At 41.9% G+C, this 13,477-nt stretch overlaps 1 protein-coding gene across 2 annotated transcripts in view; it reads left to right on the top strand.

Annotated features, from left to right (window-relative positions):
* Window positions 1-13,477, top strand: part of LOC129192355 (peroxidasin) — a 67,023-nt gene that overhangs the window by 50,267 nt on the left and 3,279 nt on the right. For both annotated transcript variants that reach the window (XM_054796303.1, XM_054796302.1), the window contains 10 exons: window positions 24-180; window positions 1,049-1,157; window positions 2,580-2,737; window positions 5,796-6,802; window positions 7,425-7,921; window positions 8,005-8,139; window positions 8,599-8,807; window positions 10,495-10,606; window positions 10,681-10,813; window positions 12,415-12,528. In XM_054796303.1, coding sequence (XP_054652278.1) covers window positions 24-180; window positions 1,049-1,157; window positions 2,580-2,737; window positions 5,796-6,802; window positions 7,425-7,921; window positions 8,005-8,139; window positions 8,599-8,807; window positions 10,495-10,606; window positions 10,681-10,813; window positions 12,415-12,528 — 2,631 coding nt within the window. The remainder of the gene's footprint in view (window positions 1-23; window positions 181-1,048; window positions 1,158-2,579; window positions 2,738-5,795; window positions 6,803-7,424; window positions 7,922-8,004; window positions 8,140-8,598; window positions 8,808-10,494; window positions 10,607-10,680; window positions 10,814-12,414; window positions 12,529-13,477) is intronic.

Below are 13,477 nucleotides of genomic sequence, written 5' to 3'. Positions count from 1 at the left end.
ACTCCACCCTGTCTTTCTCCCAGGACGGCGTGCAGGTGACAGAGAGCGGTAAATTCCACATCAGCACTGAGGGTTTTTTAGAGGTGAAGGATGTGGGCACCGCTGATGCCGGCCGCTATGAGTGTGTGGCCCGCAATCCCATTGGCTATCAGGTCGCTAGCATGGTGCTAACAGTCACAGGTAGGACGTTTTTTTTGTTTGTTTTTTTTATCATGTCACAAAGTAGGGGGGAAAAGCCTCTAAATTTGCTAAATATTAAAATTAGAATTAGAAACAGATTTAAAACTTTTCAGATGGTGCCTAAAATAAGCATATAAAGCATAAAAATGTCGAAATGAACTAAAATACAAATACTGGGCATTCAGAAGACACATTCACGGATGTTGCAATAATATGTAGTATTCTACACTGGTCACTAGCTGTCCGTAATGTTACTATAATGTTCGTTGAGACACAAAAGCAACAGATTGTTCTTGAGTGAGGGAAGGTTGGAGCGTGAGGTCGACAGGCAGATCGGCGCGGCGTCTGGGTCTGCAGTAATGCCATTACTGTACCGGACCGCAGTGGTGAAGAGAGAGCTGAGTCGGAAGGCCAAGCTCTCAGTTGACCACCTATGTTTTATGTTGATCTATGTTCCCAACCTCACCTATGGTCATGAGATTTGGGCCGTGGCTGAAAGAACAAGAATTATTACAGATCAGGAAGGAGAAAAGGTTTTTCTAATTTCTCGGCACAAGTTCTTTAGACATTATCGCATCAATGAACACTGAGAAAACTAATAACTCTCCTGTCATCTTACCAAACAAAGAAGGGAGCCAGACTTTGCAGATAATGTAATGTAAAATGATAAAAGTCGCTGACAAGTTACTGATGGTAGTAGATGGTAGAAGTAAACATATTAAGTGCTTCAGAACGTGTTTGTTTTTTGTGGAATTTCGTGACTGCGAAGTTGCATGCATTGTCTGACTTGTTGCATTCCAGTACATGTTATTAACACCAGTCATGTATTTTCCTCTGTCTGCTGTCTCTTTTTGTCTTGCAACATCAGTTCCAGCAGTGAGCAGAGAGGGCGACACCTTTGTGAGCACATCCATCGAGCAGGCAATCCGTAATGTGGACAGCGCCATCGAGTCTACAAGGAGACGTCTGTTTGATGGGTAAGCTGTAAGAGACTCATGCAACATGAGCTTCCCTAGCTAACTTCAGGTACACATGCATCTCATAACGTCCAGTATTAAGGCCCTATCTAAAATTGTATTCAACATTATATTTAGTTTTGTGGTTGTGATTTGCTTGGCTTAAAGCTGCAGTGTATCCTGGTTGCTTACTGAGCAGCGTTCTAACTTTTTGACGACCTGATTGCATTACAAAATAGGGTCAGAATATTAGAAACACCTTTCAGGATGATACATGACATTAAATAGGGACTAAATGAAGATAGGTCTTATAATTACACCATTTAAAGTCAGGACAGTTGTTATTTTTTGTACTTCCACAAGGAAAATGAAAATCTTGTATGCTGAAATATACATAATAATAAGAAGTTAAACTGATTTGTCTCACAGCATCTGAGGTGCATATCCTTAGCTTGAGTCATAATTCAAGTAATATTCTGGTATACAGTATCTTCTTCCAAACTTCTAACATATTCAGTGAGTTTAATCGTAATCAAGGTTACCACTTTTCTCATCTGGCCATAGTTAGTTGATAAAGAAGAAGCAATCTCAGTCACTGTTGGCAGGTTCAGTGGAGTTCATAAGTGTTTCCATCTCGTTGAAAGATTTGGTAAGCAGTTGTGTTGATCTTGGCATGCACATATGGTGTTGCACTCGGCCTACGCATGCACACGCGATGCAGAGGACAAACACATAAGCACAAAGAACAGAAATACACACGCAGCACAAACCACCAACCTAAAAATGAGACAAGGGAATTTCCAGCTGACTTTAATGGCAATCACAGTTTAACAGGCTGCTGGTTCTTTTTAAGTGAAAAACGCAATGACACTGGAAAACAATACACTGGATAACCTTATGTAGTGGCCCTTGCTGCTGTAATCATGAAGAACATCCATACATCTGTGTACTCAGCCATCACAACCAAGTGTATTTCAGGCTACCTTGAAACAGAAACTCAATGGGCTGTATGACACAACTAGTGAAGGTTTGATATGGGCAGAAACATGCACATAGAACAGTTTATTGTTGGAAGTAAGCCACTCCCAGATACACAGCCCTGTTGTTATTCTGTACTTGTAGTAGCTTTATCTACATCACCTGATAAATGATGTGCTGTACCCGGCATTAAATATAAATAAATACTCTCATGAGACAGACATGTGTTTCAGACCCATATAAGTGGTTTTCAAATGAGGTGGTTTGGATTGCATCACTGATAGAAGAGGTATTTTGTGTGCTATTTTGCTCTGGGTATGTACAGTACAGTAACTTCATGCTGAGTCACACTCTTATGTCCAAATATACCAGCAATGTATTTGCAGTAAGAGAAAGTTTTATGAAAATATTTTGTTTTTCGACATTGACTCCTCTCTCCATCTTCTCCCACATTGCTCCCTCTAGTCAGCCCCGTACTCCAGGAGAGCTCCTTGCTCTTTTTCGTTATCCTCGTGACCCCTACACGGTGGAGCAGGCTCGAGCTGGCGAGATCTTCGAGCAGACTCTTCTTCTCATCCAGAACCACGTCAACCAGGGTCTCATGGTCGACACAAACGGCACTGGTGAGTTTAATGACCAAACAAACTGCAGTAATTATTAGGGGTGCAACAATACATGTACAGTGAAACCTTGGTTAGCGTCCGCCTCAACTAGCATGTTTTTTGGTTAACGTCAAATACTTACACCAAAGTGTTGCGCGGTTTGCGTGCATTCTCCAGGTGGTGTACAATATGGGGTACATCCTGTTTTGTTATTAATACACTGTGTGAGTCCATCTGTATTCTTAATATATATATATATTTTTTTTTTTTTATCAGAAAACGTCCTTTCTTGTTAGCATCCTATTAGCTAGCGAACAAAATGGCAAACGGGACTGAAAGCTATGTCGCCTGCGTATTGACTCTCAAAAACGTTAACACAAAACACATTTTTATAGTTTTATAATTATAGTTTTATGTATATAAAACAATTCTAAATGCGGCTGCACGGTGGCCTAGTGGTTAGCATGTTGGCCACACAGTCAGGAGATCTGGAAGACTTGGGTTTTCTCCGGACACTCCGGCTTCCTCCCACATTCCAAAAACATGCATGTTAGGTTAATTGGTGACTCTAAATTGTCCATAGGTATGAATGTGAGTGTGAATGGTTGTTTGTCTATATGTGCCCTGCCATTGGCTGGCGACCAGTCCAGGGTGTACCCTGCCTCTCGCCCAAAGCATACCCCCGCGACCCTCGTGAGGACAAGCAGCATAGGAAAAATTGATTTGGTTAACATCCGTTTCGGTCAGAGGTAGACCTTCAAGAACAAATGAATGACTGCTAACCAAGGTTCCACTGTATGGAACCGTTCGACGCAGTGGTCTTGGGTCGGTACGCACTATGAATCGAACAATACTGTCACAAGCGTCACGTAGATGTGACTTGTAGATGTCACGTGACATCAGTCAGCTGACATCAAAGTCCCCTCCTGATTCGATGTTGCTCCTCGGCGAGCAGGCACCTGTTGTGGCTTGTAGCAGACGCCAGCTCAAGCACCATTTTATATCTTTATTATCCAAATTCCGGGTAAAATAACTCTGTAAGATGCATTGACATACAATAAAATTCCTCACCGCGTTTGCAGCAGCTAGTTCCATGCAAAACCTTACAAATTGTCTGAATGAATAAACTCCTCCTTTACAGAAATGTTTTTTTACACTTGCTTATCATTGTTGCTATTATTTTATGATGACGAGTTGAATTTTGATTATTGTTTTTGTATATTGTATAATTGTAATGTTTAATATGAACTGGGGAAGTAATGAACACTATGTTGTGTGAAATAGTATTGACTTTATGAACAGAACTACTGATGAATTATATACTGTATGTTATAAATAATATGCAATCAATATTTATTGCAATGTCCCCAATGAATTATTTCTTATCTATTTTATTATTATTTTTACAAGGTGCTGTTTTTGCACAGCAGAAAATTGAGGCAGGTATCACTTCACCAGATTAATTCAGTTTAATTTATACTACGGATGCTCCGATCAGGGTTTTATGCTGTCGATTCCGATACCAATCATTTTTGTGTGTGTGTTTTTTGTTGTTTTTTTTTTTTTTTACAGCGTATGAACGCATAGTGTTCTGCGTCCTGATTCGCTAAGGGAGAACCCGCATTGTCTTCTGCGCCCCGATTGGCTAAGGGACTGTAGACCATCAATCAATCTCCTCCATGCCATGTGTCCTGTACAGTACAGAATGTGTTCAGCTTGCCTAATTTACATAATTGTTCAGTCGCTAGTAGTGTGGCCCTTTAGTGCTGTATTTTTGCAAGTTTTCTCCCCTACAAAACTCACAATGTTGACTAAACGCTCTGCACTGACAAAGGCACCAGCAGTTGCACCCAAAAGGCAGAAGAAAATGCTAACCATTGTACAAAAAGTTGGAATTCTGGACATAGTGAAGGAAGGTAGAACTTACCCAGCTGTAGGCGCCGTTACGGAATAAATTAATCTTCGGTTTGTACCATAAAGGAGGAGGAAAATAACATAAGGACGACAGCAATAAATTTTAGCAAGGATGCAAAAAGGTCCATTTTCTATAGCGCTAACCCTGCACATTCCCGAAACTGCTGTAATAAGTCAGTTAACTGAAAGTGTATCAGATAAGACTTGTATGTCTAAATTGTGCAAACCAAATAATATCAAAGTCTTATAGAACAGAGCCGATTTTCTTCAGTCGATAACCTTTAGCGCCCCACTCTTTATGCTGTATGCTCAGACGTCGTTCTGTGGCCTCAAGGCATTTTTCTGGTTTCTGTATGTGTCATTAACAAGGGTTTTTCTGTTGCTGGTTCCTTATGAAATACTGCATTCATACGAACCCACGCAAGTCCCAGTCTTTCTTGCAGCTCTTTACTGCCATGTTAAAGAGAGCAGCAGTTGCCTGTGGATGAAGTTTGCATCTGTGCACCACCGTCTCTTAGGAGCTAATGATGAACTTGGTTTTGAGGCATTTAACCTACTTTCACCAATGGGAACAGGACACGTTTTAGCATGGTTTACGTTTTCTTTTTTTTTCACCGATTTATTTTAAAAGAGATTATAACGAAGGTGTTTATAACAAAAAGAAAGCAGACAGAGACAGATGATTGCCTCGCCCAGACTTTGTTGAACCACACACACACACACACACACACACACACCCTTCTCATGCCAGTAACAGCTGACACACACAGAGTCAGTCCCTGTTCATGAAATACTGCACACTCTTACAATAGCAAAGCATATTCTAACATACTGATACATGTGTGCGAGTACAACCCCTGGCAAAAATGATGGAATCAGCAGTCTTGGCGGATGTTTATTCAGTTGTTTAAGTCTGTAGAAAAAAATCAGATCACAGACATGACACAAAACTAAAGTCATTTCAAATTTGCCACTCCAAGTTCGTAACAGGTGTTACAAAGCATGATGGGAAGCCGAAACACTCCGAGCGACGGGAGTGATGTTGGCTCCCACCATGCCTTGCGGCACCTTTTTGTAAACTATCTACTCATACATGGAATGATTGTTCAATAATTATTGTAATAGCCAATCAATCTTTGTGTATGTTGCTTTTCTGTTCCCACAGAATTTCGCTACAACGACTTGGTATCGCCACACTTTCTTGACGTGATTGCCAACTTGTCCGGCTGCACAGCCCACCGCCGTTTTAACAACTGCTCAGACATTTGCTTCCACCAGAAATACCGCACTCATGACGGCACTTGCAACAACCTTCAGCACCCCATGTGGGGTGCCTCGCTCACCCACTTTGAGCGACTGCTGAAATCTGTCTACGATAATGGTTTTAATCTGCCAAGGGGAGCCACTGAGCAAGCACACAGTGGCTACAGGCTGCCACTGCCGAGGCTGGTGTCCACCACCATGATTGGAACAGAGACCATCACTCCAGATGAGCAGTACACCCACATGCTGATGCAATGGGGTCAGTTTCTGGACCATGACTTGGACTCCACTGTGGCGGCCCTCAGCCAGTCACGCTTCTCAGATGGCCAGCTGTGCACGCAGGTGTGCACCAATGACCCACCTTGCTTCCCCATCCAGTTCCCTCCCAATGATGCACGGCAGCTCCGAAGCGGTGCACGCTGCATGTTTTTTGTGCGCTCCAGCCCCGTGTGTGGCAGTGGGATGACATCTCTCCTAATGAACAGCGTGTACCCAAGAGAGCAAATCAACCAGCTCACTTCTTACATCGACGCCTCAAACGTATACGGTAGTTCACGACATGAATCTGAGGAGATCCGGGATTTGGCCAGCCAAAGGGGTTTACTCCGACAAGGGATTATCCAGCGCACGGGGAAGCCACTGCTTCCTTTTGCCACCGGGCCACCCACCGAGTGCATGAGGGATGAAAATGAGAGTCCAATACCATGCTTCTTGGCCGGAGACCACCGTGCCAACGAGCAGCTGGGTCTGACTGCCATGCACACAGTGTGGTTCAGGGAACACAACCGCATAGCCACAGAACTACTGAGGCTAAACCCCCATTGGGATGGAGACACCATCTACCATGAGGCCAGGAAGATAGTAGGAGCCCAGATGCAACACATCACATATAGTCACTGGTTGCCAAAGGTAACAATTCCTTTCTTTTGCTGTTGTATGTTTGTTTGTCTTAATCCAATTCAAACAGTAATGCAGTACAGCGGAACCTCGGTTTTCATCATTAATCCATTCCAAAAGGTCAGACGAAAACCGAAACGTACGAAAAGCAAATCATTTTTCCCATAAGAAATCATGTAAATCCAATCGGTTCCAGACACCCAATAATATTAACACAAAACACGTTTTACAGAGAATGATTACACTTCTACATGCAGAAAACAAAGCGAAATGCATATGACGACTAAAATGGATCAATTAACATGTACCATTACTTAACTTGATAGAAGACTTGGTGAACACGGCGAATAGTGGAGGGAGCAGGGGAGGGGATGGAAGATCCATGCAAACCAGTGGCTGGTTAGAGCTGTATACTTGCTCACGTGAACCACGTGAACCACTATCCATTCTTCAGAGTCATCAGATGTATTGTTTGGGCACTCAACTAGTTTGTTAGGTGCACTGTTTGGCCACACAATAACCAAGACATGTTTTTAGCAATAATCTTCGTCGAAAACCAGAGAGTACAAAAACCAAGGTTCCACTGTATCTCATACCAGTAGCACAACTGATGAGCCTTCTTTCTGTCTTCTAGATCCTAGGCGAGGCAGGCATGAAGATGATGGGGCCGTACACAGGTTATGACCCCAATATTAACGCGGGCATCCTCAATGCTTTCGCCACTGCGGCATTCCGCTTCGGGCACACCCTCATTAACCCGATACTCTACAGGTTGGATGAGGACTTCCAGCCCATCCCCCAAGGTCACATCTCCCTGCACCGGGCCTTCTTCTCCCCCTTTCGCATCGTGAACGAGGGTGGCATTGACCCACTGCTCCGCGGGCTCTTTGGCGTGGCGGGTAAAATGCGAGTCTCCTCGCAGCTACTCAATACAGAGCTGACCGAGAGGTTGTTTTCTATGGCCCACGCTGTAGCGTTGGACCTGGCAGCCATGAACATACAGCGAGGAAGAGATCACGGCATACCGCCATATAATGATTACAGGACGTTCTGTAACTTGACATCGGCTCAGAGCTTTGAGAATTTGAGGAACGAGATTAAGAATCCCAATGTCAGAGAAAAATTGCAGAGGTGATTTTATAGACTTTCAATGGAAGCCAATAATCTGTGGATTTAACTCATACCTGTACTCACACATTGTTTGCTATGTATAGGTTGTATGGCACTCCGCTGAACGTCGACCTGTTCCCCGCCCTGATGGCTGAAGACCTGGTCCCTGGCAGTAGACTCGGACCTACCCTCATGTGTCTGCTGGCATCTCAGTTTAAACGCCTTCGAAATGGAGACAGGTAGACAGAATGTTGATGGTTATGGTTATGGGGGAAAAGGCTTCTTGAGACGTCGCCTGTACTTCTAGGCCTAGGCCTAGGCCTAGGCTACAGCACTTATTAGTTCGCTGACGAAGCTCTTCGGATGAGGAGCGAAACGTCCGACACCTTCACAGAAGTACAGATGACGTCTCAAGAAGCCTTTTCCTGGATGGACAACTCCTGTACGACTGAGAGCCTACACAGACGTTATGGTTATGGTTGAATTTATTTGGAACATGCATACAGTTTACATTGAATGCTTCATGTTGTTGCTGTTCAAAATGGGAAAGAATTACAAACCAGTCCTGAGTGTGGATATGGGAGCCTCCACAATGGAACAAACAAGACTTAAACTGCACTGCTTGCTGGAAACTGTGTTTTAGTTATTAGGTATTTCTGTGCATGACACCTCCCATTTGCTTTCCCCGTCACATGCAGATTCTGGTATGAAAACCCTGGCGTGTTCACTCCTGCCCAGCTGACCCAGCTGAAGCAGGCCTCTTTGTCTCGGGTACTGTGTGACAACGGAGATAACATCACACGAGTCCAGCATGATATCTTCAGGGTGGCAGAGGTGCCGCATGGCTATGGTAGCTGTGATGACATCCCACAGATTGACCTGCGCATGTGGCAAGACTGCTGCGAAGGTAAGGATCCTCCATGCAAATCACACCTGGTTCAATTTAAAGCCATATTTGTTCAGCTAGATACATATTTTAAACAAATAACTGCCATTAATATTTTTTTAAACGTGTCACCCAGACGACTACAGTATGCTTTCTGCCTTACTTTTTGCTACATTGGAAACTACTACTCTAAATCCTCTGAATCCTCTTCTACAGAAGGAAGTAATAGCCACGAGTTGCAAGTCAAATCTTGGAACTTATAAAACAAATATATTTGAAAACCTGTCATAAAAATGAAAAACACATATTTTAGAAATCCTTCAAAAAAGGATTAACTGTATTAAACTGTATTTGTACACCGGGCCTCCCTGAGAAGTCAGAAATTACTCAAGCATAACTTTAAACCACTTAAACACATTTTTCTGTTCAGGAATGCAATTAAATGACAAATAATTATTATTTACACTATACGTTTATATTAAGTTTTTCAAACGAATGGGGAAGAAGGACAAAGAAGCCACAAATTTACCACTTCCACACGGAATGAAAGGAGATCGTTTTTTTCACTCATCACAGCCATGGCATGTCTGTCTCAGCCAACTAGCCAGTCTTCATGCAGTGTGAAAGATAATGTAATCTAACGTCATGTCTCATGACGTTACTGTTGCCTACTGACCAGAATGCTACATATAACTTGTCTTTCAATATTTTTTTACTAATAACATGCCATAGTCAACCACGAAACAGTGATCGTTTTTAAAAAAAAAAAAAATCTTATTTAAACTTGAGCGGGCGATATTGGAATCGTGATATAGCGAGGGACAACTGTACTGGTGTAGAAATCATCACAGGAACAAAACATGGTTTTGGTAGTTGCCAAGGTTGTTAATGTAGGGCAGATTTGACATAAACCTTACTTTGGGTGGCGGTGTAATAAATTTGTTTGGCGCTGTATGTACTTGTGGGTGAGTGTACACATGCAGAGATGCTCATGCCTCATTATCAGCACAGGACAGGAAGTCTTGTTGTTTTTAGATAGTCTTATACACAATGGTGTCTGCTACTTAAAAGGGCAATACAGCATACTGCAGGTAATGGTGCTCCCTTCCTTAGGTTTATCAGAATCTTTCTATTGTTGGTATTTATTGCTCCTAAGATTACAGGATGCTTGGCACAATGAAAATGTTGATGATTGAAGCCAAAATAGTGTGGGAATATTAGTCTTGGTTTCTTGTGTGATGCACTGTACAAATGTCTATTTAGCCAATTATTTAATGTGGTTATCAAACAATAATAATAATACTAATAATGATAATAATGGATGGAACTTATATGGCGTCTTTCCGGACACCTAAAGTGCTTCATTCACTTCGGTTCCACCCCGTCAAACAGAAGAACACAAGTATTAGGCCCTCCCTTCCAACATCAGTGACCCCTGATCTTGTTAGTGTTTTTCAAAATGGCAAAACTTCCCATAGACACACAAAATCTTGTAGAAAGTCATCCCAGAGGAGTGGAAGCTGTTATTGCTACCAAGACAGGACCGATTTCACTTCCTTTACATGTCCAAATGCTTATTCTGATGAACATTTGCAGAACAAATAGGTTGAAACTTACTAAATATAAAAAATGGCTGTACTGGTATGCACAACTGTGGTTGTTGCTTTTAGTGAACCGTGGTGTGTGTTGTTGTTTTTGAAACCCCCAGATTGCAGAACCAAGGGTCAGTTCAACGCACTGTCCTACCACTTCAGAGGGCGCAGGTCAGCAGAGCACAGCTACAAAGACAGCAAACCTGTCGACAGCGTCAAGCAAAACAGGTAATCCGGCATTGCAAATTAAACATGCATGTTCACATAGTAGCTCATTTTTACTTTGTTTCCACATTTTGCAGGCACATGGAGGAAGCCGGAGGAAGCCTTGTCAATGTTACTGTGACTTCCAAAAAAAGCACTGAACCCTCAATCAATGACTTCCAGGACTTTGTCTCTGACATGCAGAAGACGATCAAAAGTTTACGAAAACAGGTAAGTGTCTGGATTCATTCACATGCTGTAGGTTAGGTGGTCACAGTAGTTGTATGGCATAAAAGATACTAGAGGAAGTTGTCCAGTAACAACAGGTTTGGAGGTGTCAAGACACTTCACCCACCTTGCCTACATTGTGCACTACACTGATGTATAATGTTGAATGTGAATGAATGCCTAGTGGTAGTCACCAGTTGGTGTGAATTGGCAGCTGCGTTTCCATCAGTCTGCCCCAAGGCAGCTCTGGCTACGGATGTATATTATCACTATACGTTTATATTAAGAGCTTTATATAGGTGCAGTCCTTTTTCTTTTTTTAGTATTGGAGATGTTGAAAGTTGTACTTCCAGTAGGCTGTTTTGCCCCAGAACTATGCTGCGAAAAGTATGCAAATTGCATCAAACCGCATACATGTCAGAGTACAGAAACACTTTCATTGCAATATGATAATACAGTGGAACCTCGATTTTTGTGTTCAAAGTAGTTGCTATCATAATTCACTTCAATGTGGAAATAAAGATAATTCCACATAACTCCTAAATAGTTGTGTACTAGTGAGTGAGTACTGGTAATATGTCAGTCACATTAGCTATGTAACGTTCATTAGGGCACACACTTGTATTACATCCAGTTAGCATTTGCTATCAAACATTACCCATATACAAGAATTTAAAATTATGATGCAAAAGACAATGCAGCCCAAGTCAAGGCAACATATTGAAAAGGTTTCACCAATGGGCACATTTTTCATTTCATCATGAAATAATAGTTTAAAAAGCCAACGTGTAGAAAACACAGATTTCTGTAGTAGAGTTCGTGACGCCAAGCAAAGCCAGTAAACAATACACGTTTTTTCTACGTAGCTAGCCGCTACAAGTGAACAGATAACTTTAGTTATAGATATAGACATCTTACAGCTGAGTTAGTTCATCCATAATCACAATCATAAAGATGAACGTTGCATCTTCATGTGTAGCTTGAAACGCTGCGGGGGAGTAAGCGCGAATCAGAAGGGGAGCTTAATGTCAACTGACTGATGTCATATGACAACTACCATTGACCCAAACTACCTTGGCGATCTACCGGTAGCTCGCTATCGACATAATGGCCGCCCCTGCCTTACACCAATATGCACTCCACATTTCAATGCGGAAAACGCGGCTCAGTAACTCCTCTTCCCTCATGGGCTGGTCTTAATTAGTTGAAAAATGCCACTGGCCCCTGTAGTCCAACCCCTGAATCACAGCTCACAACCATAAACAATACTCCTGTCTCTACAATATTATATGAAAACAAAAGAAACAAAATAAAAATATGCATAATTGGAGGAAAACCATGTCAACAAACTTCCGTAGGCTGAAAAATCGTCCAGCGTCGCCCATTCTTCTTATGTCTTTGGCCAAAGTCACAAGTAAACGTGCAATCAATGGTTAGTTTCTGTTTCAGTTTCGACCAGGTAGACGGCCGTGTATGTCGACACCGGTCAGCCAGTCTAGGGGGCGTCAAGTTAAGTGGGTTATGGTAGTGAGGAGAACACATGATGATGGTGTTGACTTCCAAATATCAAGTAGCCCAATTCTCTGTCCTGTCACATTTTTCAGATTAAGCGACTGGAAGCCCGTCTGAGCAAGACTGACTGCACTGACAGAAACAGGAATGAGCGGACAGATGGAGAGCAGTGGAAAGAGGACCCATGCACGCAATGTGAATGCAAGGTAGGTTAGGAATGCAGGGTAGGCCACCTAAACAAGATTTTAATGGCCACATATAACTGGAATGTCACTTAGTAGATAGAGCGCAGAGCTCCACCAAGGCTAAATTGTTCACAATATTGAAACAAAAAAAAAGACGAAGGGATGCCATTACACTTACCAGGGATGGACTTTGATTCCATAGTGACTCGAGCTGTGATTATATTCCTGTATTTGACTTTTCTTATTGTCAGAATGCTAATAGTGATTTCAGTAGTCCCTCTCACTTTGAATTTTGCACCTTCACTCTATCACGGTTTTTCAAAAATATATTCATAAATCATGTTGTTTCGTGGCCTACGACCAAAACTATGCATAATCAAGCAAACTGTATGTACGTTTTGCCTAAATTAAGCATATTCAAGCATAAAAATGGCTCAATGAACTAAAATACAAATACAAGGCATTCAGAAGACGCATTCAAAGACGCTGGGATGATATGTAGTATTCTACACTGGTTACTGTGATGTTTGGTGAGTCACATAAGTGCCAGACTTCATCACCAGAACAGGCTTTTATTGCAACTTTGAATTATGGTGTGGTATGCCATGTGTATGTTTTTCAGACATGCGTTAAGTTACATGAAGGAACATCACATGGTTACATTAGCACAATTCAACATGTCTGGAACGGAGTAGGAAGAAGCAGAGCTTATTTTTAATCGTATCCCTTCCCCATGTCATTACTGTTCATTCACACCATAACTTTTACTTTTTGACACAATATTTCACTTTCCGACATGTTTTTCCCACTTCCTGTATGAAAGGAAAAGAATGGTGTTTAAAAAAAATCAAGAAGCAAATAGGAGTTAAAATAATGACACTAGAAACCTTAATACTGCAGAATACTGCAGTATTAAGGGAATAAATACAATTTGAAAAATTATAATTTGGGATTAAATGTTAATAAATAG

This window comes from Dunckerocampus dactyliophorus, chromosome 13, assembly GCF_027744805.1.
Source record: "Dunckerocampus dactyliophorus isolate RoL2022-P2 chromosome 13, RoL_Ddac_1.1, whole genome shotgun sequence".
Lineage (NCBI taxonomy): Eukaryota > Metazoa > Chordata > Actinopteri > Syngnathiformes > Syngnathidae > Dunckerocampus > Dunckerocampus dactyliophorus.
The sequence above is the reverse complement of the archived record's forward strand: the minus strand, read 5'-3'. Positions and strand labels throughout refer to the sequence as shown.